Raw genomic sequence first — 26,936 nt, 5'->3', positions numbered from 1 at the left:
GTCAATATTTAACGGCAATTGTACAACATGGCAACTATAGCTAACAACAATGTATGGTATACTTGAAAATGATTGAGAGTAGATCTCTCACCACAAATAAAGTACAAGTACATGAGAAAGTACACAACAACGTGTTGTTTATTTGAAAACTGCTAAGAGAGATTTCCCACCATGAATAAATATGTGCAGAAATGCATATGTTAATCAACTTAATTTAGCTATTCCACAATGTATATATATATTTCAAAACATCAAGCCGTACACCAAAAATATATACAAATTTTGTCAATTTAAAAAATAATCCTAAGGAAAGAAGCTATAGGTGTCATTTTGAAGCTACAATTAAAACAGTATAAATTCATAAATACAGTGAGATTATATTTAATAAAGACTTATTAAATATAAATACACATGGCCGGGCACCATGGGCTCACGCCTGTAACCCCAGCACTTTGGGAGGTCGACGGGGGGGTGGATCACCTGAGGTCAGGAATTTCAGATCAGTCTGACATGGCGAAACCCCATCTCTACTAAAAGTACAAAAAAATTAGCTTAGCGTGGTGGCACATGAGTGTAATCCCAGTTACTGGGGAGGCTATAATCCCAGCACTTTGGGAGGTCGAGGCACGTGGATCACCTGAGGTCAGCAGTTCGAGACCAGCCTGACTGACACGGTGAACCCTTGTCTCTGCTAAAAATAGAAAAAAATTAGCTGGGCAAGGTGATGCACGCCTGTGATCCCAGCTGCTCAGGAGGCTGAAGCAGGAGAATTGCTTGAACCCAGGAGGAAGGGGTTGCAGTGAGCTGAAGTCGCGCCATTGCACTCCAGCCTGGGTGGTAAGAGCAAAAAATCCGTCTCAAAAAAAAAAAAAAAAAAAAAACAAAGAAACCCCATAAATATATGACAGTAAATAGTTTAAGATAGCACATGTGAAGAATGAGCATCTCTGACCATGAGTTGATAGATCTGTAATGGTCCTGATTAATCTGCAGGTGTGCTACACTTACATTAATTTTCAAAAGTGCATTTTAAGCTAATAAAAAATTTAAATCATTGCTCTATCTTCAAATAGCAACGATCTGGTATCGTTATACATGACTTACTTGTTTTCTAGAGAGATCACATCAGTTCTATGTTTAAAAAAAAAACATTAAGGGCAAACACACTTTAATAAGTCTTTCAAATAAGCCTGTAGGCTTTTGGAAAAATACCCTTCTTGTAATATAATAAAAGTGAATTATATCATTCACCCAATTATAGTCAATAAGATACAGAAAACGCCACACATTTAAAATATTGAAGAAACAAAAAATAACAGACCCTCATGTCTGATTAATGGGAAAAATATTATTTTTTGTGTGACTTTGTTCATCTCAGATATGAAAAAAAAACCTTTGTTTTTATAACTTTTCTCAAAAGGACATAAACACCTTTCAGTACTCCACCAAACATGTTTAAAACAAACAAGGCTAACACCTTAATCTTCAGTTCAATGCAGAGATTACTGATACTTTACACTATCAATGGAAAATGGTTACTACAGAATTTACTTACCTATAAACAATCTAGCATCAACATTTGGATATTTTCCAAGAAGCTTCTTACATACATCAATGGCTGGATCATCATGATCTTGCACACAAAGGAGCACTTCATACTAGTCAAAAAGCATTGTATGTAAGTTAAATTCTTAAAAAAAAAAAAAGCACTTACTAGCATTTATTGATTGAATAAAAAGCACAGGAATAAACAAGCAATTGTATTATGCAAAGTTTTAAGACAGCATTCACAACGGATGCAAACACTTATGATAACAAGTGTTGCTTTAATGGAATGAAGCTTCTCCTGATTAGGAGCCTATCTGCAAGCAGAAGAAATAAGAGACTGGCAGTGCCCACAACTGCAGTCTTGCCATTCCCAGATAGCAATCTCCTAGGAATTAACTGGAGCTCAAGCTTCTCCATGGCCATCATTATTGAAGATTCACTAACTGCTCACAGGGTGCCTAGCAGAGTAAAAAGTGACATTAAAAGGAAGCAAAATAAACACACCCTCTCCGTAGAAGCTTTGTCTCTACACTTAATATTATTTCATGAAGGTACAACAAATTTCATATAAAATCAACTTATATAAATTTAAAGGGCCCTTCCAAATTCATCACATGAAAAGGACAAAGTAAGATTACACTTTTTTGTTTTATAACTTTTTGAAACAAAACAGAATTTGATTTGAATGAACATTTACTATCTTGAAATGAATGTTTAGTCTTGTAACTATGAAAATACCCACAACTTTATTTTGCCCAGTGCTATGTTTAGATTTTTAACAGTAAATTAAGAAAGGCATTTCTTAACACTTGCCTAGCTGTGACAAAATTACCCTGGGGCTGGGCATGGTGGCTCATGCCTTTTAATCTCAGCACTTTGGGAGGTCAAGGTGGGAAGACTGCTTGAGCCTAGGAGTTCGAGAGCAGCCTGGGCAAAAAGGCAAGGCCATGTCTCTACAAAACATTTTAAAAATTAGCTGGGCATGATGAGGCATGCCTGTGGTCCCAGCTACTTGGGAAGCTGAGGTGGGAGGACTGCTTGAGCCCAGGAGGTTGAGGCTGCAGTGAGCCAAAGACTGTGCCACTACATTTCAGCCTGGGAGACAGAGTGAGACCCTGTCGCAAAAAAAAAAAAAAAAAAAAAAAAAAAAAGAAAAGAAAAGAAAAAAAAGAAATTACCCTGGGGCATTTATTTTAAAAAGAGAATTGGACCCTATTCTAGACTTTTGAGTCTCTGGGGTGATCTGACATGCAGCCAGATTTATAAAATCCTGAGCTGAACCCCTAAATTTTCATTAACAATTTTTTTTTTTGAGATGGAGTCTTGTGTTGTTGCCCAGGCTGGAGTGCAGTGGCATGATCTCAGCTTACTGCAACCTCTGCCTCCCAGGTTCAATCGATTCTCCTACCTCAGCCTCCCGAGTAGGAATAGTTGGGACTACAGACATCCGCTACCACGTCTGGCTAACTTTTGCATTTTTAGTAGAGACGGAGTTTCATTGGCCAGGCTGGTCTTGAACTCCTGACCTTGTGATCTGCCTGCCTCTGCCTCCCAAAGTACTGGGATTACAGGCGTGAGGCTCTGCGCTCAGCCAACAACTAAATTTTTTAAGTATTTGTCCTTAACATACAAAAATACTACTCTATTATTTGTAGGATATGTATTCTAAGCAGTGATTTTTTTTTTCCCCAGAAGTGGTAATAAATTCATGTTGACTCAATGACAAATTTCCTAACAAATCTTTTCTAAAACTGTCTGAATGGCCAGGCACAGTGGCTCATGCCTGTAATCCCAGCACCCCAGGAAGCCAAGGCTAGTGGATCACTTGAGGTCAGGTTTTTGAGACCAGCCTGGGCAACATGGTGAAACCCTGTCTCTACTAAAAATACAAAAAATTAGCCAAGTGTAGTGGCACGTGCCTGTAATCCCAGCTACTTGGGAAGCTGAGGCAGGAGAATCACTTGAACCCGTGAGCCCAGATCACGCCACTGCACTCCCGCCTGGGTGACAGCGTGCGACACAATCTCAAGAAACAAAACAAAACCAAAAGACGACAACATAAAACTGGTTGAACATTTTCAAGCACAGAAGGGAGGTTAATTATGTCCATGAAGACATAACAAAGCTAACTAACTCAAGAGAATGACAAAGTCTGTTATATTTACTTTCACTGAAAAGCACACCCAAGTAAAAAGTAGAGATAAAATGTTTATAGTGCTTTGAGCATAATAACAATTGTTTGCCCACTAACTATAATCTCAGCAAAAATTGTCAATAAAAAAATTTGTGGGCCAGGAATGGTGGCTCATGCCTGTAATTCCAGCACTTTGGGAGGCCAGGGCAGGTGGATCACCTGAGGTCAGGAGTTCCAGGCCAGCCTGACCAACATGGTGAAACCCCGTCTCTACTAAAAATGCAATAATTAGCCAGGTGTGGTGGCATACGTCTGTAATCCCAGCTACCTGGGAAGCTGAGGCAGGAGAATTGCCTGAACCCGGGAGGTGGAGGGAGGTTGCAGTGAGCTGAGATCGCGCCATTGTACTCCAGCCTGGGCAGCAAGAGTGAAATTGTCTCGCGGAAAAAAAATAAAAATAAAAATAAAAGAAATTTGCAGTTGATCACAAAAGAACCAAAACTAAAGTTAACGAAGAAGATTTAGCTAGTAAGATATTTTTTCAAATGAAAAACATGTTTTAATAATTAAGTCGATGGGGAAAACAATGTATATTCTCCTCGTACTTTCCACCTACCTACTGCTGTTATCATATATTCTATCCAATATCCACCTCTAATGGCTGACCAAACTTGCCACGCAAGAGGTACTGACACCAACTTGACAGTTACCTGGTCTCCAGAGACCAGATAAAATCTGAAAATAGAAAGGGCCCTACTTCTACCATCCTCCTGAAATTTCCTTAAGAGCTGACTCTAAGTCAGGAAAGTGTCAGCCAGCCTCCCATTCAGACTCGCAAAACAATGTTTGGTTGAGCCACCAAAAAGGCAACGACCTTCACAATAATGATTAGAGAGGTTAAGTGACTTTTCAAAGGACAAAAGTAACAATGAGCTTTCCTACTATAGGAGGCTGCTCAGCAAGGCTTGCTCTAAAGAGTTCCTTGTTTTCCCAAACACAGCATAGTTTTTTTAATCCTTTTTTTTGAGACAAGGTCTTTCACTGTCACCCAGGTTGGAGTGCAGTGGCGTGATCTTGGCTCACTATAGCCTCAACTTCCCAGGCTCAAGCAATCCTCCCACCTCAGCTTCCCTAGTAACTGCTGGGACTACGGGTGTGCACCACCACACCTGGCTAATTTTTGTATTTTTAGTACAGATGATGAGCTGGTCTTGAATGCTTGGGTTCAAGTGATCTGCCCACCTCAGCCTCCCAAAGTGCTGATATTACAGGCATGAGCCACTATCCCCAGCCTTTAATGATTTTTTAATGCTATTTTATAAGTATGAGTGCATATGATGAAAGGAAATGTTTATAAGTAATACAATTCCATAAAGTACAATAAAAAACTAATCTTAGCTTTTATTTTCCCCAGCAAGACAAAACTTTGTAAAAATATAGTACTAGAAATACACTCAATGGGAAGAAAAATGTTATACTAGTGTTAAGTAGCGAGGTCATAAGTAAGGGAAGTATAGTCTGCCTTTATTCAGATGCAAGGTTAAAAGTTTTAATTTTTATTGATTACAGTGCTTAAACACAATTTTTAATTAAAAACAAATACTTTCTGATTAGCCAGAGCGTAAAAGAGACTCACATTCATATTATCCAAAAAAAAGGTTCAGACTCAAATACTTAAGATTCATTTGTTTTTGATATTGGAAATTACACCAAATGGGAGGCAGCATTCCAAGTATTTCCTAAAGTATCAGCTTTTAACCAGGAATCGTTTTTCAGCTATCAGCTCTGTGTCTTCACAATTTGATCAGACATTTTATTTGCTAAGAATCCCTGTATTAAAATTGTTCAATCAGGCCAGGCACGGTGGCTCACACCTGCAATCCCAGCACTTTAGGAGGCTGAGGTGGGTGGATCAACTGAGGTCAGGAGTTCAAGACCAGACTGGCCAACAAGATGAAATCCTCTCTCTAATAAAAATACAAAACCTAGCCAGGGGTAGTGGCATGCGCCTGTAATCCCAGCTACTCGGGAGGCTGACACAGGAGAATTGCTTGAACCCAGGAGGTGGAGGTTGCAGTGAGCCAAGATTGTGGCACTGTACTCCAGCCTGGGTGACAGAGTAAGACTCTGCTTCAAAAGGAATAAATAAATAAATAAATAAATAAATTCTATAATTGCAAAAAAGAAAAAAAATCATAGTTATGATAGGTTCACTCTGTTAATAACTCTGATAGTTAATTTAGGTATTCTTCACATGGCCAGAATGTACTGAAGCAAAGCCATCAAGTCACTTTAGATGCAGATTACTGACTATTCCTGCTACTGCTTAATCTCTCCCCAAATCCTTTCTATGCTGGTGACAAATGAATGTTCAATGTTGTAGAAAATGAACTGCATCACCTTTTCATTCTTTTATGTCTTCCCAAGGAATGAGTATCAGTACAAAAGTAGATCTGTAAGATGTATACAGCACAGAGATCTTTCAGGGAAACTAGTCTCACAAAAATTGAAACCGAGAAATTCAGAGCAAGTACCAGTAGTAGCAAATTTTCTTGCACATGTCCAAATCAAATAAGATTTTAAAACTCCAATATATGTTCTATTATTTCCCCCAAATGGCCTATGATGGTCCCAATTGAATATGAGAAGAGAGTGTTAAAACGATGTTCACACCAGGCAAAATGCAAATACGAAAGGACACCGCACCTGGCAGTCACGTAAATGTTTATTTTGTGTCTCCTTGACTTCGTGGTGACACAAATGCCTTGTCTGTTCACACTCAGATATGCGTGATTTCAGTGGTTTAACTTTAGTCTCCTGTGGAACATTTGCCGTTGTATTTGGTTTTTACAAAGTAAATAAAATGCTGTGAGATCAAACATTTCCCTTAGATTGCAGGTACTTTGCACTTTTCTGCTTTCCAAATGTTCTATTTATACAGCTAAATATACTTTTATAATTAGAAAACAAAATTATGTACTAACAAACAATAAAATAATCTGCAGATACTATTATTCATTTTACAATGAATGTCAAAACAGCTTTCTCCTCAACCCACTTAAATGATATAACTAAATGGAAAAAGAACTACTACTCTAAGTGAAAACAAGAGCACTTGAGATCATTCTAAACTGTAATTTCCAAAAAATTTTTTTATTTCAATTTTTAATTTTTATTTTTTTGAAGGTGGGGTCTCACCACAGTGTTGCCCAGGCTGGTCTTCAACACCTGGCCTCAAGCAATCCTCCCACCTCAGCCTCCCAAAGGGCTGGGATTACAAGCACAAGCCACCACGCCTGGTCGAAATCTTCATTCACAATAAATCAGTTATGGGGTCATTAGAAATGCTCATAATCAATGGATACATATATCCCTGGGGTTACTTTTAAAAATTCTTTCAGTAGGGCATGGTGGCTCACGTTTGTAATCCCAGCACTTTGAGAGGCTGAGGTGGGGAGATTGCTTGAGTCCAGGAGTTCAAGACCAACCCCAGCAACATGGCAACACCCTCTACAAAAAATACAAAAATTAGCCAGGTGTGGTAGCACATGCCCATGGTCCCAGCTACTAGGGAGGGTGAGGTGGGAGGACTGCTTGAGCCTGGGAGGCCGAGGCTGCAGTGAGTCATGACTGTGCCACTATGCTCCAGCCTAGGTGACAAAGCAAGATACTGTCTTAAAAAAAAAAAAACTTTCTACAACTAAACCCCTCACTAATTTCCTCAAGCATTTAAATCCCATGACTATTGTCTCACAAGCACGACAACATAAAAATTCCATAACCAATTTTAAGAGTGGTTGAATGGGGAAAATGAAAGAGGATGGTGAAAAACTGAAATGTGAGATTAAGCTTCACAATGACAATGCACATGACTCTAAGCTATGCTCTAAGATTCATTCATAATCAATGAAAAATTTCTTTCATTCATAAACATTAATTCTCCTTTGCATTTACTTTTACAGAGCTTGAAAATCTTTCAGTTTTCCTACTGCAAAGCTTATTTTACAATTAATTTTATTTATATCCTTCTTTCTGAATTACAAAAGGCTAAGTTTTACATTTTTTAGTCTGAAAAAACAAGTATATACAATTATATCTTATTTTTTAAAACTATGTATTTAATTGATTGAAGTTAACACATGTATTTAATTCAAATATCTAAAATTATTAAACATATAAACACAAGCTAGAACATACAATTTTTTTGCTTCAAAACAGCTTTCAATACTCCAAAATTGGCTTTTAAACTCCCAAACTCCAAAGCAGTAATATAAAACACTAAAATACAACTGAATGATACTCATGTCTACCTACTTAATAAGTGCTGCATTAAGGCTATCACATCTGTGTCTTCTCTATTCTTTTCATTGGTGCTACCGAGAAAAATAAAGGCTAAAAGAAAAGAAATAAGAGCATGAAAACCAGTCACCATGAGAAGTGTAGTGTGCATATCATCTTCCTTCTGACTATTTGAGCTACCCTGTCCAAAAAAATTAAGAGGGACGACTCCCCAGCAGCAAAAATAGCTATGGAAAAACTGAGGCAATAGGGTAAAAACCGAGGCAAGTGAATAGAGACTGCAAAGGGAAAATTAAACCATACTGAGTCAAGTGGGTAGAAGCTTAAAGACACATTCTTCTCACAAGTGATCTGTTACCACCAAAGTGCCCTTTCAAAAGCAGTGTCTCAAATAAGCAATTTAATACAAAGCTGCTGTAAAGCTAAGTACGAAAATCAAAGAATATTAAGTTCTTCTAAGAAACTACAGGTGGACTACTAAAGCAAAGGGATAAAAAAAATACTTTCAGCTCAAGGAAACCGGAAGTTCTCCAATTAAGGGAGTACACTGAGTTTATAGATATACAGATTATAAAGACAAATGGCATAAGCAACAGAATTAGCTATTAAAATCAGAACAGTAAGAAAATTAAAAATGAAGTAAGAGGAAACCCTACCTTACCACTAATTGTAATCTACTCTCGGCTCAAAGCCAGTTTCTCCGGGGAAGTCATATTGAGTTCTAGCTGTACTGCAACCCATTTCGGACCACTAACATTGCTTTCTCCCTCTCCTTGTCTCCTCTTCCTATTGTCCACATCCAACTCTTATGGAAGAAAATTTTTATTTTCAAACGACCAGGCCCTTGACATTGTCTGAGTTTCAGGTTTACTCAGGGATCTCTACTTCACACGGACATACAGGTGGTTAGAAAGGGAATTTATACCCCTTCCTCATCACATTTCTGTTCTGTGATGACTACTACTAAAGCTTATATTTTATGAGGCCAACCTCATCATGAATTTTTAATACCTTCACCTTTTACAGTATTAAAATCACTAAAGGTTCATCATGAGGGGAACAAAACAAAACAAAAAACCATAACACTGTACTTACTTTGGGATAATCCAATTCAAAGAATGTTTCCAGGTTGTTTATTAAGTTAGGATCTACCCCTTTTAGTGGTTTCAGAAGAGAGACACCTGGGAGCTTGCTATAAGGCTGTTTGTCAGTTGCCTTCTTGTTGAGGTGTAATCGGCTAAAAAGCAAATGATACAAAAATTATTTCTATAGAATACAATCGTGTCAAATCAAAGCACTTACAAGCTATCAATAAAATCACTAAATTCTAAGTTAAGATTTTAAAAAGCTGACATCTTTCTAAAAGAAGATCTAAACATGAAGGGAAGTAGCACCAGGTAAGCATGACTTTGAATGTGGCCCAACACAAATTCATAAACTTTCTTAAAACATTATGAGATTTTTGTGATTTCTGAAGGCTCATCAGTTATTGTTAGTGTTAGTGTATTTTATATGTGACCCAAGGCAATTATTCTTCTTCCAGTGTGACACCAGGAAGCCAAAAGATTGAATACCCATGATGTACTCTCTGACTACTGCTGTACTCACAGAACCATGCCAGGCACAGCACAGACATTTCAATAAAATACATGGTGAAGAAATGAATGGCAATGTTTTTAGCCCAAAGATTAACTCCTCTTCCTCTTAAATTGCCATCGAAGTGGCCACAGAACTATAAAAACAGGTAAAATAAAACCCCGTCTGCAGCAGAAAATTATGAAAGGATAACCAGAACTTTCTGATAAATTTCTTTGCAGGGAGATAACACACAGTTAAAAGAAGTGTCAAGCAGCGTGCACGGCAAGCAAGATAATGGGACAACTGGAACTCCCAATATTAATAAAGTCAGAATGGCAGGGGTAGAACAGAAGGAAACTGAAAGTAAGAAAAAAACCTAAATGATGAGAAAAGTGTCTATTAATGACACTGGAAGATATACCAGTGCCACCAGTTCACAGGTAAGCGGCCAAATGGCCAACATTCTCACTGCTGGTCCACTGCAAGGATGCTGCAGCACAGCAAGGCTCCTAATGAGAGAAGCAATGCCAGGTGAGGTGGCTCACACTTGTAATCCCAGCACTTTGGGAGGCCAAGGTGGGTGGATCATTTGAGGTCAGGAGTTCGAGACCAGTCTGGCCAACACAGTGAAACCCCATCTCTACCAAAAAAAAAAAAAAAAAAAATTAGTTGGGCGTGATGGTGGGTGCCTATAATCCCAGCTACTCGGGAAGCTGAGGCAGAAGAATCACTTGAACCCAGGGGGTGCAGGCTGCAGTGAGCCAAGACTGCGCTGCTGCACTCCAGCACGGGCAACAGAGTGAGACTCTGTCTCAAGAAAAAGAAGCAATGCTGGAGAACAGACAACGTGCCCCAGTTAACATCAGGCTGTTGCAACAAGATGCCATTCAGTATAGTGGTGAAGTTTCTAAAGGAAGCCACTGAAGGCTTCCTCCTACTTCTCATAAATACATGACGAGTACTTCTCATAAACAAGTCTCCAAGCATTTGACAGTAATTAGACACTAGAACAATCATGGGTCCATCTGCAAGATACGCTAAGACACATGTTCTTCCACACTTTAACATCTCTGACATCAGTGGCACCTTACAATTGCTGCCAGCCAGATGGCAGCTCTGACTTACTGTGAAAATCAACCAATGAGAACTTCCAGATGATCAAAAACTACTTGCATCAACGCATCTTGATTTGATAAAATCCACTGTTAAACTGGGAGTGACTTTTGGAGGGACACCAGTACCACTACCCAGACCAGTTAGCCACAGGCTTGGTCTCTAACCAAGGCAGGTGTGTGCTGTAGCAAACATCTGATGTTTCAGATAAAGCCATACAAACAGTTTTACACACACATAAACAAATGCATGCACACACACACCAGGTTTACAATGGAAAAACTTAAAAATCAACAAAAAATTTCTAGAACAGGGTGGAATCAATTTCTGATACACTAAGTACCAGAAAACACTGGAGCACCATCTATTGCAGTGCTACTCAAAGTGTGGTCTGGTCCAGTAGTTGCTTTTTACCGGTTTACAAGTGAGAAACAATTGAGTGAAACCTTTTAGAAACTTGTATAGCAATTTAACATTGCCAAGACATCAAGCATGTAATCAGCAATTTATTTTTATTGTAGTTAACAAAGTACTGGCTCATGGCAGATTGGAATTTTTTTTTTTTAAGGACAGAGTTGCTCTGCCACCCAGGCTGAAGTGCAGTGGTGCGATCTCAGCTACTGCAATCTTCACCTCCCAGGTTCAAGTGATTCCCCTGCCTCAGCCTCCCAAGTAGCTGGGACTACAGGTACGCACCACCATGCCCAGCTAACTTTTTGTATTTTTAGTAGAGACAGGGTTTCACCATGTTTGCCAGGTTGGTCTCAAACTCCTGAACCTACATGATCTGCCCGCCTCAGCCTCCCAAAGTGCTGGGATTACAGGTATGAGCCACCACACCCAGCTAGATTGGAAAAATTTTAAAGAATGACTGCCTTGCCATAGATAGTTTGGAAAATATTGATCTACAGAGTTCATCTAGAGGACCAGATGGGCAAAACCATGATCTAAAATGCATATAACCACAAAAGTAATCACTATTCTATTTCTAACAAAATAGCAGACTAGATGCCTGAAACCTACTGGGTAAAGAACATCTAGACTGCTGGGGAAAAAGTTTATATTACACAATTAATTGATTGAAAAGGACATACATATATATGAGACGGGGTCTTGCTCTGTTGCTCATGCTGGCATGCAGTGGTGTAATTATCTGCATCTCCCGGGCTCAAGCGATCCTGCCACCTCAGCCTCCCTAGTAGCTAGGATAACAGGTACACGCCACCATACCAGGCTAATTTTTTAATTTTTTTTTATGGAGATAGGGTCTCACTACATTGCCCAGGCTGGTCTTGAACTCCTGGGCTCCAAGAATCCTCCTGTCTTGGCTTCTCAAAGTGCTGGGATTATAGGCATGAGCCATCACGTTCAGCCCCTGAACGGGTAACATACTGATACGGTTCAAATCACTAAAAATATTAAGAGGGTCTGATAAAAGAAATCTGCCACCACTATCCCCCCATCTGCCTGTTTCCATTACTGCTTCCCCAGCATTACTAGTTTCTTGTCCTTCCAGAGGTTTTAAAAACGCATATACAAGTCAAAATACATACACATATTTATGGTATACACGAATTGTATGTGTACTTATTCATAGATATAAACTTTTCTCTCTTCCTTTTTAATACAAGTGTAGTAAAAGCATGTTTTACAATACATAAGTGAACCGTTAGGAAAATAAAGAGAAGAGTCTCTAAGGTCAGAAAGGAGAAAAAAATCTCTCAGCGAGTGAGTGCTGGAGTCCATGCTTGCCTCTGACCATCCATCGGTTCCTGGTGACCTGGAGATGGAGAGAAGCCTGAGATAAGACTGACAGGACAACTGTTCTGAGAGCCTTGTGTAAATCTGGACTTTCTGAAAGGCAAGCAGAAAAATCCTGGTCCATACAGGGAAGATGTAGATGCTGTCTATCTTGGATTAAGTCCGCAGTGAAACAGAACAAAAGAAAAAAGTCCTGGCCGGGCACAGTGGCTCACACCTGCAATCCCGGCACTTTCAAAGGTGGAGGCAGGTGGATCACTTGAGGTCAGGAGTTCGAGACCAGCCTGGTCAACATGGTGAAACTCCGTCTCTACTAAAAAATACAAAATATGGCCAGGCATGGTGATGTGCACCTGTGGTCCCAGCTACTCAGAAGGCTGAGGCATGAGAATCCTTTGAACCTGGGAGGCAGAGGCTGCAATGAGCCGAGATCACGCCACTGCACTTCAGCATGGGTAACAGAGCAAGACTCCATCTAAAACAAAAACAAAAACAAAAAAGAAAAAAGTCTTCTTGGAGAACACCTCACCACGTGGGTTTGGGCCAAGAATGCAACCTCCCTGTACCTGAACGAAACCCAAGAGAAGAGAAGGAAATGAGGGAAATCATCATCACAAATAATATAAAAAGAACCACACAAGTTCTAGAAATGACAAGTTATGATCACTGACATCAGAAATTCAAAAGACAAGTAATACAGAACCTTGCATACTCACAGTTTACGAAAGAATTGGAATCTAGGTTAGAAGAAGCTACCCAGAATGCAGCCCAGAGAGAGGGACAGGCAAAGACACAGAAATGATGAAAAAGTTTGAGATGTGGATGACAGAACAAGGTCTAAAATCCCAGTGATTTTTATCTGTTGGTCCCACTGTGTGATCCTTAAGTGTTATTAAACTACCAAAACATGCAGGTCAACTGCCGACCAAATAACAGAGAAACCTGGCCCACCAATAATCTCAGTGCCTGTGGCTAGGCTTTAGATTAAAAACAGCAGCAACGAAGACCATCTAAACTGTACTGTATAGTCTTGAAGTGATTACATTTTGGTAAAGTTTAGAGTAGATCCTATTTTTCCCTTCTTCCAAGATGTTCTACTTTAAATACCATTAGATACACCTCCTCCTTTGAATAACTTTTCGTGTTGAGAATGCAGTATTTTATCACAGACTCATTCTGACTCTCCCAACAGCCACAAAGCCCTAGGTTTATGAAGGAAGAGAATTGTTAAGTACTGAGTCTGACATTTCTACTCAAAATAAGCCAGACTATATCACAGGACCTTTAAAAAAACATATTTGTGCCTCCCCTCTGTCCCTGTCTCTCTCTAATATTTTCTTTCCAAAACCCAATGGATCAGTTTGTTGTGTACCCCCTAGGGCACAAGATCCTACCTTGCAGAATACTGTTTCAACTTACATAATGCAACCAACAAGGCCACGTGGTATAAATTACTTGAAATGTTTGTCAAAACAATAAAAGAATATCCATTAGGTCACCAAATGAACAAAACATCTGTAGCACCATGCTCAGCACACAGTGGTACTCCATGACTACTTTGCAGTCACTTACTGAACAACATCTTTAGAGCCCCGAATGTACACTAGTCACTATCATATGCACTGAAGATGCAACAGGAACAGGTGAATTCCCTACTGTTGAGGAGCTGTGGCTTAACGGGGAAGTTGGGTTGCACATGCCCAGAAAATCTTCTCCTTACAAAAATCTTAATAAACATGTCAACAAAGCTTTGCTCTGGACCATCATTCCACACGCGGAAATAATGCCTTTGGGCATGACCAGTGTGTTGGAAGCCAATCTACAAATTTCTACATAGAAATCATGAAAGAGTTTGAAATGTGGATGACAGAATAAAGAGCTTTAAAATCCGAGTGATTTTTTTCAAAAATTTTTATAAAACCCCAGTGATTTTTTTTTTCAAAAAAATTTTTTAAATCCCAGTGGTTTTTTTCAAAATAACGAAATTTCCAAGGTCAGAAGTAGCCTTAGGGCTGGTGCAGTGGCTCACGCCTGTAATTCTAACACTTTGGGAAGACGAGGCAGGCAGATCACTTGAGGTCAGGAGTTCAAGACCAGCTTGTCCAACATGGCAAAACCCCATCTCTACTAAAAATAGAAAAATTAGCTGGGCATGGTGGCACACACCTATAATTCCAGCTACTCGGGAGGCTGAGGCACAAGAATGACTTGAACCCAGGAGACAGAGGTTGCAGTGAGCCGAGATCGTGCCACTACACTCCAGCATGGGTGATGGGGGGGGCGATCAATTGCCTAGTGTTTCAAAAGTGGCCTCAATGGTGGAGACCTTAAAGTGGGGCAGGATTATAAGTGGTTCAGATAGGGTCTTACAAGTTTTACTGGTTTCCAACCAGTTTTTCTTTTAGGGTCTCAGATCAGGGTTTCTGTATTTCCTAGATAGTATGAACTTGAGCCTATGATTCCTACACATTGCACAAGCTTTCTCATGGGTGTCCATTTCCACCCTCAGCCTAGGGCAGACGACTTGCTTTCCAGGTTCTATACTGGGAATCCAGTTCTTACCTTCCTATAATGCATTTGGCTTGCAGCCTTGACCTTTTTGTTGGGGAAGTGGTGTGGGGGGGGGGTGGTACTTTTCATTGATACATAATGTACATATGATAAAGTCATATGTAAGTACACAGCTCAAAGAATTTTCTCAAAGTGAAACTGTCACGTAACCAGTACCCAGATCAAAAAACGGTATTAGCAGAACCCCAGAAGTCCCCTCATGTCTCCTTCCACGTACTACACTCCTCTCAAGGGTACTCACTGTCCTGACTTCTAACACTACAGACTAGTTTTGCTGGCTTTAAATTTTTATACAAATGGAATTCCATAGGATGTATCTTTTCTGTCTGGCCTCTTTGGGTTGCGTTATGTTTGTGAGATTCATCCATGTTGTTACATTTAGCTATCATGTATTCACTCTTGTTACCGGATAGTTTTACTAATATACCACACTTTATCTACTTTCTGTGGATGGATGTTTGGGTCGTTTACAGTTTGAGGTTATTACAACTAGTGTGCAGCACTGACTCTGTCCTCACACTAATACTAAAAACCCTACTCTTCCCACCACCCACCAAACCTTCAACTTTTGGACAAGATGAAGAAACACTAACTGGATTTACTCTCTCCCACCTGAAACAACCAAAAAATCAGAAAAAAAAAATACAAGAGACAACAGTTTGGAAGATACTGGACATCAAGCAAAGGAACAGAGTGATTCCTATGACACAGAAAATAAGGTAGGCCGGGCGGTGGCTCATGCCTGTAATCCCAGCACTTTGGGAGGCCAAGGCGGGAGGATAATTTGGGGTCAGGAGTTCGAGACCAGCCTGGCCAACACAGTGAAACCCTGTCTCTTCTAAAAATACAAAAAATAATTAGCCAGGTGTGGTCTCGTGTGCCTGTAATCCCAGCTACTCAGGAGGCTGCGCAGGAGACTCACTTGAATCTGGGAGGCGGAGGTTGCAGTGAGTCAAAATTGTGCCACTGCACTCCAGCCTGGGCAAAAAAAAACCCCATCTCAAAAAAAAAAAAAAAGAAAAAAGAAAAGAAAAAAAAGAAAATGAATTGAAGAACTCAAGTCAAGAGTCCAGAAAAACAAAAACATCCAGCACCCAGCACGGTGAAATTCAAAATGTCTGGCATCTATTAAAAAATTTCCAGGCATGCAAAGAATGAGGAAAATATAACCAATAACGAGAAGAGATATCAGTAAATTAAAACCTCCCCGGGATTCAAATTAGCAGACAAGACCAACTTACTACTTTGCATTCCCTCTTGGTTTCTGGAATATGCAGATTTTCCTTTCATATTTTCAGGCTCTCGGTGTGTAAGTGTCTAATCATTACAGCATTTCCATGTGTTAATAGGAGAGGTGGTTCTCACATGTACACAGGCCACCCCTCATTCAGAAGTAAAGTCTGTACAGGACTCTGCAAATGCAGTGTGATACAGACTATCATCAAAGTATGTTTGGAACACTGAGAGAAGAGAGATGGAAGCATCCAACTATTTCTAGGAGGCGGTCTTTCCAGACTTTCATACTCCAAGTGTGGCCCGTGGACCAGCAGCATTGGCAACACCTGGGAGCTTTTCAGAGCTTTGGAATTTCAGGTCTCACTGACCCTCAGAACTACTGAAACTGAATCTTCAGTTCAATAAGATCCGTAGGTGATTCACAGGCACACTCAAGCTTAAGCAGCACTGCTTTAAGACTCATCTCCGCTATAAATTCTTCGTGACTTCACAGACAAGGCTGAAAAGGCCTGGAGCTCATCCTCTAGGCAAGAAACAACCGTGAAAGACTAAAAGGAAGCAACCAGGATCATTTTTGTATTTATAGAAGTTAAGAGAATAAAGTACAGGCAGGGGAGATGGAAGGCAAGGGAAAAATATTACAAAGGTCCAAAAGGAACAGAGAGACACACAAACCAGAAAGGCATAAGAAACAAGTGAAAGGCTGGGTGCAGTGGCTCATGCCTGTAAGTGGCTCATGGGAGGCTGAGGCGGGTGGATTACCTGAGGTTGGGAGTTCAAGACCGGCCTGGCCAACATGGTGAAACTCCATCTCTGCTAAAAATACAAAAATTAGCCAGGCATGGTGGTGCACACCTGTAATCCCAGCTAGTCAGGAGGCTGAGGCAGGAGACTCGCTTGAACCCAGGAGGCGGAGGTTGTGGTGAGCCGAGTCTGCACCACTGAATTCCAGCCTGGGCGACAGAGCAAGACTATCTCAAACAAAACAAAACATACACACAAAAGAAACAAGCGAAAGAAGCAAAATCAAGAGAAGGTGAGAACTCACAATGAAGGAGCTTAGCCAATAACTGACGAGGGTGTTGGTGGAGGGGGAATGAGGGAGAAGGAGGGGTATATCTGGGTCAGGTTATGGTAATTAATGATGCCATTCATAAAATCTAGGCACAATGAGAGATGGGAGAGAGTAATGAACTTTTGAACGTACGAACTTTAAGTTACTCTTAAGACATCAAGTGGTGATGCCTCATCTAGGAGACCACAGGTTTGCAACTTTTGGTATAAATAACGCCCACAGGTAGAGATCACAAGTGAATGAACCAGATGAAGAGACTAGGAATCTGCATTTTTCACAAGCATCCCAAATGATGCAGGCTGGCAGTAACCTACACTTGGAGAAACACTACAGTAGAATATAAATTCTCCAGAGCCCAGCACAGCAATAATACATAGTATGTTCTCAATTTTTAAAAATAATTGTGAATAAATGAAGAGTAAATAAGTAAACAGATACAGAGAGCTCAGCAAGTAAGGTTAGCCTAGAGATAAAAATATAGAAGCCATCCACTGTAAGGTAAATACACAAGCTCTCCGAGGCACAGCATTCTTAGAAGATGGCCAAGGAATATAATATTATTGAATCAGTAATGCATGAAGGAGAGGCCGGGCACAGTGGCTCATGCCTGTAATCCCAGCACTTTGGGAGGCTGAGGCGGGTGGATCACCTGAGGTCAGGAGTTTGAGACCAGCCTGACCAATATGGTGAAACCCCCGTCTCTACTAAAAATACAAAAATTAGCCGGGCGTGGTGGTGCGCCCGTAATTCCAGCTACTTGGGAGGCTGAGGCAGGAGAATCACTCGAACCTGGGAGGCAGAGGTTGCAGCGAGCCAAGATTGTGCCACTGCACTCCAGCCTGGACGACAAGATCGAAACTCCCTCTAAAAAAAAAAAAAGTAATGCATGAAGAAGACTAAAAGTGGGGATCAAAGAACCAGAAAGACAGCCAGGGTGCAAGTAAAGTGACAGAAGGGTTCATCTGGCCAGGCTGTTTTCTTTCTCAAAGGGTTCAAGAAAGAATAACACTGAATGCTGCTGGAGAGACCAAGATAAGAATGGAAATGTTCGGTAGATTACATATGTACTTACTGCTATCTCTGAGCACTTTTGGCAAGAATTGGGACAGTTCATGGAGGATAACGGTAGAGAGCTAAAAATGGGTTAAAAAGTAAATGAATGGAAGCTGAGATGTGATAACAGTAAACAAACACTAGTTTCTACTGAAACCTGACACTGAGTGAAAGGGCCAAAGAGTGGAACAGAGGGCTTCTATTTTAAATTTTTCTAGTTTTCTTTGAGATACAATCTTGCTCTGTCACCCAGGTTGGAGTGCAGTAGCAGTCATAGCTCACTGCATACCACCGTCTCTGGCTGATTTTTTAAAATTTTTTCTGTGGCAATGGGGTCTTATTATATTGCTCAGGCTGGTCTTGAACTCCTGGCCTCAGGCGATCCTCCCCGCCCTGGCTTTCTAGCTGAAACTCCCCACCCCCCAGACGAAGTTTTATTCTTGTTGCTCAGGCTGGAGTGCAATGGCACAACCTTGGCTCACCGTAACCTCCACCTCCCAGATTCAAGCAATTCTCCTGCCTCAGCCTCCAGAGTAGCTGGGATTACAAGCGAGTACCACCACGCCTGGCTAATTTTTTGTATTTTTAGTAGAGACAGTGTTTCCCCATGTTAGCCAGACTGGTCTCAAACTCCTGACCTCAGGTGATCCACCTGACTCGGCCTCCCAAAGTGCTGGGATTACAGGCGTGAGCCACCACGCCCAGCCTCTAGTTCAATTTTCTGAAGATAACTTGAAATTCTTTAAAAATACAAAAATTAGCCGGGCATGGTGGTGCGCCCGTTAAGAAGAGCTAGGTGAAGGGCAAAGAGAGAAAAGGAAAAAAGTAATTTAAGGCATGACGGGATCCACAGTATGAAGTAGGAGCTAAGGTCATCCACCAAGAATGCGGTAGAAGGAAGATTTAGAAGAGGTTTTTTTAAGTGATGGGTATCAGAGCTAAATACAGAAAAAAAAAGCACTGCCAGGCAGCACCACATGCAGGTTTAGCTGAGCCCTGAGAGTACCAACGTGTAGTAGTATTAGTCCACATGGCTGTGTGATTACCCTCTGTAGGATTTTCAAAGTTGAGCAGCTATAATTATTGGATGGATTCAGGATAACAGGGCAGACTGATACGAGGTGAGGCAAGAGGCAAGATAATGAAGTGATGAACTGTGGGCTCTGGGCTAAATGGAGAATTAAATAAAGCCAAGAGGTGGCAGGTGCTGGACACAACTGTGGACAGACAGCCCGTGGCAATCATTCTCAGCCTAGGCTGCACATCCACGTCACCTAGGGAGTTTTGAAAATACTGATGCCTGAACCAATTTAACCTTGTCTGTAGGGGTGAGACCCAGGCAGCAGTCGTTTCTTTTTTTCAAGCCCTCGATGTGACTCCATAGTGCAGTCAAAGTTGACAACCACAGGTCTAGAAAGACTAGGTGACTGAAGAATGGAAAAGGCCTATAATCCCAGCACCTGTGGAGGCCGAGGTGGCCAGATTGTTTGAACTCAGGAGTTCTAGACCAGCCTAGCCAACATGGTGGAACCCCATCTCTACAAACAAATACAAAAATTAGTCAAGCGTGCTGGCATGTGCCCGTAGTCCCAACTACCCAGGAGGCTGAAGTAGGAGGATTGCTTGAGCCTGGCAGGTCAAGGCTGTAGTGAGCCATGATCGCACTACTGCACTCCAGCCTGGGTAACAGAGCGAGACCCTGTCTCAAAAGGAAAAGAAAAATAGTCAAGGTGGGAACCTTTTTTTTTTCCCCTGGGGCAGAGTCTCACTCTGTCACCCAGGCTGGAGTGCAGTGGCACGACCTTGGCTCACTGCAACCCCCGCCTCCAGGGTTCAAGTGATTCTCCTATCTCTGCCTCCCGAGTAGCTGGGATTATAGGCACCTGCCATCACACCTGGCTAATTTTTGTATTTTTAGTAGAGATGGGGTTTTGCCATATTGGTCAGGCTAGTCTCGATCTCCTGACCTCAGGTGATCCACGTGCCTTGGCCTTTCAAAGTGCTGGGATTACAGGGATGAGCCACTGCGCCTGGCCTGTCTCATTTTTAAATAACTTCTTTTACAGTTTTGTTTTCAAATCTGGCTTTTGCAAGAGGAAAGCCCAGGATGCAGGGAAACCTATTGGAGGCAGGTAAAGGTTAAACAAGGAGGGTGGACTCCTTCCCCTTCAGATGGCGGGAAGTAGCCTCTGCAGTAACCTTAATACAGCTCTTCACAAGTGAGGTACAAGAATTTCACTCGGCTGGGTACAGTGGCTCATGCCTATAATCCCAGCACTTTGCGGGGCTGAGACGGGGGAATCACTCAAGGCCAGGAGTTCGAGACCAGACTGGCCAACATGATGCAACTCCATCTCTACTGAAAGTACAAAAAGTAGCAGGGCATGGTGGCGCGTGCTTGTAGTCCCAGCTGCTTGGGAGGCTGAGGCACAAGAATCACTCGAACCCAGAAGGCAGAGGTTGCAGTGAGCTGAGACCACACCACTGCACTCCAGCCTGGGCGACAGAATGAGACTCTGTCTCAAAAAAAGAAAGAAAAAAGACAGAATTTCCCTCTAGGTTTCTAAGGAAGACTATGAATTCCACAAGGGCAAAAGTTCACCCTGCTTAACAGCCCCAGAATGTGTTGTTTTTATAATTCCGCTGTGTGGTTCTGCTGAACCAATTTATCTGACTCTAGGAATTTATCTTCCCTGCTCCATGTCACAGAGCTTGTTAATATTTCGTGTAAAATTAGGTTCACTGCTATATCAGCAGGTCCCTAACTTCACATAGTCCATGCCAGCAATTTCCAGTGACTAATGACCTCTGTTATGTTATCACTCATGACTGTATTACTGTCTGTTTATAATCAGTATGTCATGACCAATTTACTACATATAGCACGTATTTCAAAAACGGTATTGCTTCAAAGTGGGCTTCATAAGCAATAAGTAATGCATGTAAGTAAAGCAATAAGTAAAGCACACCTTCTTGTGCAAGCTTAACTTTGCTAACCCAAATTCTCTCACAGAAGGGAACCAATGGTGAGTTATCTCTACAGGAAAACACAAACTCTGCCCACTGGACAATGGGCTTACCACACTATAGAATGTAAAAGATTCCACCACCATAGAAAACAAATAGGAGATGGCTGGGTGCCATAAAGGACACTTAACCCAACAAGGAACTAAAGTCCAAAAGTAGGAGTTAATCAAACAAGAAAAAAGGAAGGAAAGAAGAAAGAGAAAGAAAAAAGAAAGACAATTCCAAAGAAAGCACATTGCACGTTTGGGGAAACGCCAGTAATACAACGTTGCTGAAGAAACAAGAACACAGGGATGGCTCAGCTCCTACACAGCTGTGCTTGTCTCATTAAGGAGTTTGAACTGTAACCTGCAGGCAATGAGGAATCATGGTAAGATTTCAAGCTACTGTGATCCAAGATTAGTAATCCAGAAGGATAAAGGCTACAATAAGAAATATAAAATCGAAGGGGCACAAGGCTGCAGACAGAGATACCAGTGAGTAGACATAGTTTCAATATCTAGGGTAGATATGAAGATGTACTGAACTAATTAATGTCAGAGAGAAAGGGAGGGATAATGAATCAATAGAACCATCACTGAATATTAAAATCTTACAATTTCCACATTGCTCTTTTTCTTTTCTTCAACTTTTAAGTTCAGGGTACATGCGCAGGATGTGCAGGTTTGTTACACAGGTAAACGTGTGCCATGGTGGTTTGCTGCACAGGTCATCCCATCACCTAGGTATTAAGCCCAGTATCTATTAACTATTCTTCCTGATGCTCTCCCTCCCCCCTGATGCTGCCCCTCACTTTGCTCTTTAAAGCTATCACACTATAGTCTAATTCTGTATCTTCCCAAGCTCAGGTTAAATGGGCAATTGCTGAACTGCCTTATTCATTTCCCTGAAAGTAGCCCTGTAGCAATGATCCTGACTGATGAACGTTTGACCACAGTCCAAGGGCATCCTCAGGACTAAACCCAAAAAAGACGTTCTCAACTTACATTCCACTAAGGCTCAGAACACCAAGTATTCATGAATTTAAGGCAAAGATCATACTAACTAAAAATAATATCCCAAATGCTAATATTTACATTAAAAACACAACCAGTTTTTGACAGGTCATTTATCGCAGTTATCCTGACACAATGAGTATACAAATTCCATTCAAAAACTATGCATCGGGTATTGAAGTTGCTGTACGTTAGAAATAGCATATTTGGGCTGGGTGCAGTGGCTCACACCCGTAATCCCAGAACTTCAGAAGGCCGAGATGGGGGGATCACTTGAGCCCAGGAGTTTGAGACCAGTCTGGGTAACAAAAATTAGCCAGGTGTGATGGCATGCGCCTGTAGTCCCAGTTACTTGGGAGGCTGAGGTGGGAGAATTGCTCGAACCTGGGATGTGGAGGCTGCAGTGAACCGTGATCGAGTCACTGCACTCCAGCCTGGGCAACAGAGAAGACTGTCTCAAAAAAATAATAATAAACAAAATAAAGGAAATATGTTTGCAGAAAGCAGGATTAACTTTAAAATCTTAAAAAATCTCCAGGGGCCAGGCACGATGGCTCACACACCTGTAATCCCAGCACTTTGGGAGCCAAGACAGGTAGATCACTTAAGTCCAGGAGTTTAAGACCAGCCTGGCCAGCATGGCAGAACCCCATATCTACAAAAGCACAAAATTAGCCAGGTATGCCTGTAGTCCCAGCCACTTGGGAGCTACTTAGGAGGCTGAGGCAGCAGAATCATTTCAGCCTGGGATGTGGTGGTTGCAGTGAGCCAAGATCGTGCCATTGTACTTCAGCCTGAGCAACAGAGCAAGACCCTGTCTCAAAGTAAAAAAATACACACACACACACACACACACACACACACACACACACACACACACACACCTCTCCAGGTAAAAGGACCTCTGTTTTACTTGGGGGTAGCTAACATTTAAGGACACATAAATTATTTCCACACTAGCCTAGCACCTCCAGTAGAAAGATAAAGCCTGATGCTAAACATTAGGACCTTATGTACACAGGGAAATAATAATAATCTGAGGTGGATGGGATAGGGGAGAGAGCATGAAGCAAGGTTTCTGCTCAGATCATTTCATCATGCAGCAACATGGCTCCCAAGGGCTAAAAGGGAAAGACGCAAACCAGTTCTAGACTTTTACACAATTTCGCCTCAGGTCCCAAGCTATCAAGCCACACTAGCGCTCACACAAAAAAAAAAATAATAATAATTTTTAAAAAAACCCATAAAGGCTATTTAACTTGCCAAGGCTATAATCTTTAGTTACTTTTAGGAAATCTTCAATCTCAACAATAAGACTCTTGAATATGAAATGTCTCTAATCTGAGTGTTACCTTGAACACTGTAGGCAGAAATCCTAAAAACATCTGCCATCTAAAATAGGTTAAGAAAGAGCAATGGAAGCTTTGAAACATACCCAAGTATAAAGCAGAATTTAGTCTATAATAAAAATATTTCAAAACAGTGGAATAATCAAATAATCATTTGATAAGTAATTTTGGACAAGTCTCTAAATACTTAGAAGCAACTATAATTAGGGCTCTAGCTCTCATAAAATGAAGTAAAATACTGGGTGAATTAAGGGTAACGTGAAAAAAATTAAGAAAAAATAAAAATACTCAGAGGAAGCAGAGACTAATATATATAGTAATTTGGAGGAATAAGGAAGATATAAAAATTGTAAGAGTTAGAAAACGTAAAAGAAACAGAAAGTCCTATCTACCTAAAACACACATGCACAAACACTTTTCTCTATGTCAAATATATGTACAAAGTTAAAAGACAAATAACAGACTGGGGAAAAGAAAGCTACATATGACAGATAACAGAAAAACAACCTTTATATCAGAAAGATGAATTCAGCAACAGATTGTAGCACAGGCAAAGGATTATGAGTATGTAATTTACATCTAAATGTAACTAGCATATAAACGTATTTTAAAAGTGCTCAATGTAACTTTAAAGGGATGAAAATAAAAACAGTGAAATGCCTGCTACTTAGTGTTTGTAAGGCAAAATGGGGCTATCATACAATGTTACCAGGACTGTGAAAACATATAACATTTCTATGGCGCCAATATGTATCAAAGTTTAAAATGTGCACCACTTCTGGCCCAATAATTCCTCTTTCGGAAACATAATCTAAGGAGATTATTTCTCAAAGATGTATGCATACAAATTCATCACAGTGTTGTTTGTAATCTAGATAAATTGGAAACAACCTAAACATCCATCAATAATAATAAATTTTAGTACCTGGTAAACTAAAATATCATGCATCTATTACAAATGATGTAGAGATCATGCAGATATTGAGATGAAAAAAATGGTCATGACATTTTACAGGATAGTTTCATGTGAACAGGGGCCTTGGATGTTTGTTCTTCACTCTTCCAGCAACTAGAACAGTGCCTTGCACAAAACGGCTTTTCAATAAACATTTATTAAACAGATGAACTTTAAAGCAGGTTACAGAACAATAATCATAATAGATTCCTTTTCTCTCTTCCCCCTTCCCCTCCCTCCTTCCCTCTCTCTCACACACACACACAAATAGGAAGGACAGTCACAAAAGGTTAACAAGGTAATGTAGTTTTGGTGTGTGCATGTTTTAATTTTCTCCATCCCTATTATTGCATAAATCCCTTACACGGTAAGCATTTTTTATTTTTATGACTGTAAAATGTAACAATTTTTTTAAAGGAAAAGAACTCATATTTTAAATGAACTCCAGAATGTGCTCAGTGACTAAGCTCACAAACTCCAAAAACTGAAGTCAACAATATCCAAGTGACATGTTTTCTTTCACTTTCAAAGAAATATCAGTATAACTTGTACCAGCAGCATCTTTCTCAGTACCAGGAAATGCCACACTGTACTAATAAAATACAGTGTTTCCAAAAGCAAAGGCACACTTCTTCCGCAGTAAAAAGGAAAAAAAAAAAACAAACAAACAACTAAAAGTAACTAATTTATTAAAGTCTCTTCCACTAACATACACTCTATTCTAGTTCATGGTAACGATTACTATATACAAATGTTCTTTTTCTCACCCAGACTAAAAATCCAAGTGAATCGATATCAGTAATGTGCTCTATATAATTTTTTCATTTCTTTAGAGAGGCAGATTTCACCTTAAACAGTGGATATACCAAACTAGCCACATACCCCATGTCTCTATTCATGCCATCACCCAGTTCTATTTCACTTACATGCTTCATCACAATCTCATAACCTTATTTGGATTTTATCTGCTTCCTCCTTCTAGAATGTAAGCCCCATGAGGACAGGAATTCTGTCCTGCTCACCACCGTGTCCCCTGGCCAAGAACAGTGAATGGTATCTAGTAGGCCTCAAGAAGTATTTGTTAAACAAAAATGAAAAGATGTGGCGGGCGGGGGGAGAGTACAAATCTACATAAGACAGTAAGACGAGGAATTGAAAAAAGGATAGAAAATCACGCTGATATGTACAAGCTACAGGACTCAAAGCTATCATGCCAGCTCGCAGGTTTGGTGGACATTTTTCAGGGTGGACAGGTGCTTCACACCTATCTAAGCGCACAAAGCTCTTTCAGGAAGAAGAAAATCCACAGGGAGGTGTCCAGAGAGCTGTGAGCAGCTCCCAGAAAAGTGGACACAATCACCACCCTAACAGAAACGTGGCCCAGGTCGGAAGAAAAAAAACAATACACCATACATCTCGGCCCGGATGAAAAATCACACGAATCCCTAGCACAACCAAACCGAGCCACCACCTTCATTCAGCCTGACACGTAAGAGCAGTCTCCTTTCGCCTAGCTAGGCAGTCACCTGCAACCCAGCAAACCCTTCTCTCGCCCAACACTTTTCCCTCGCAAAGACCACCGCCACTGCCGGTCCGAGGGGCGAGGGAACGAGGGGAAACAGCCTGAGGATCAGCTTTCTCCACCCCCGCCCGAGCCCGGTCCCCTTCAAAGCACAAACGTTTCCCATTCTCGCCTGTCCCCGAGGCCCGGACCCCTGCCCCGAGCCCCTCCTGCGGTCCCTCACTCACGTGTAGATGATGGCCATGAAATGCATCAGCCACAGGACCAAGAAGAGGACGAACCCGAAGACGGCCATTCCCTCCAGGGCCAGGTCCAGCGGCGCCATCCCCCGGCCCGCCGGCCCGGCCCGGCCCGCTGCGGCCGCCAACACGGACAACACTCCCGCAGGAGGAGGACAGGGTGGGCGCCCGTTGCGGGGGCGCGGAGGACGAGAAGGTGGGGAGAGGAAGGGCGAGGGGGGGGTGGGGGACGGAGGGGCGGGCAGGCTGCGCGCCCCCTCCGCCCTCCCTATTGGGCGCTTCCTCGCGCGCGCTCTCGCCCGCGCGCTGTACTTCGGCGCGCTTAGCGAGGGCGGGCTGCGGTGCTGCGGTTCCCGGCTCTGGTCGGGTAACTGCGCCCCACGCCCGGCTCGCCCTCTCTCGACCTCGCTGCCGCCGGCCCGAGTCCCTGCGCGCCGGCACCGTCCGCGCCTCTCCGTCCTCGCGCCGGGCTGCCGGCGAG

The 26,936-nt window shown here is 41.5% G+C and overlaps 1 protein-coding gene across 1 annotated transcript in view; it reads right to left on the bottom strand.

The window, feature by feature from the left end:
- The window catches only part of UGCG (UDP-glucose ceramide glucosyltransferase), a 37,963-nt gene extending 11,286 nt beyond the window's left edge, over positions 1-26,677 (bottom strand). The window contains 3 exon segments of the mRNA XM_017855473.1: positions 1,552-1,658; positions 9,077-9,218; positions 26,444-26,677. Coding sequence (XP_017710962.1) covers positions 1,552-1,658; positions 9,077-9,218; positions 26,444-26,541 — 347 coding nt within the window. The 5' untranslated portion in view covers positions 26,542-26,677.
- Between the last annotated feature and the right edge of the window lie 259 nt (positions 26,678-26,936).

The sequence above is a fragment of the Rhinopithecus bieti genome, unplaced genomic scaffold (genome assembly GCF_001698545.2).
Source record: "Rhinopithecus bieti isolate Rb0 unplaced genomic scaffold, ASM169854v2 scaffold_41649, whole genome shotgun sequence".
Classification (NCBI taxonomy): domain Eukaryota; kingdom Metazoa; phylum Chordata; class Mammalia; order Primates; family Cercopithecidae; genus Rhinopithecus; species Rhinopithecus bieti.
Note: the sequence above shows the minus strand (reverse complement) of the source record. Positions and strands in the feature narration are given on the sequence as shown.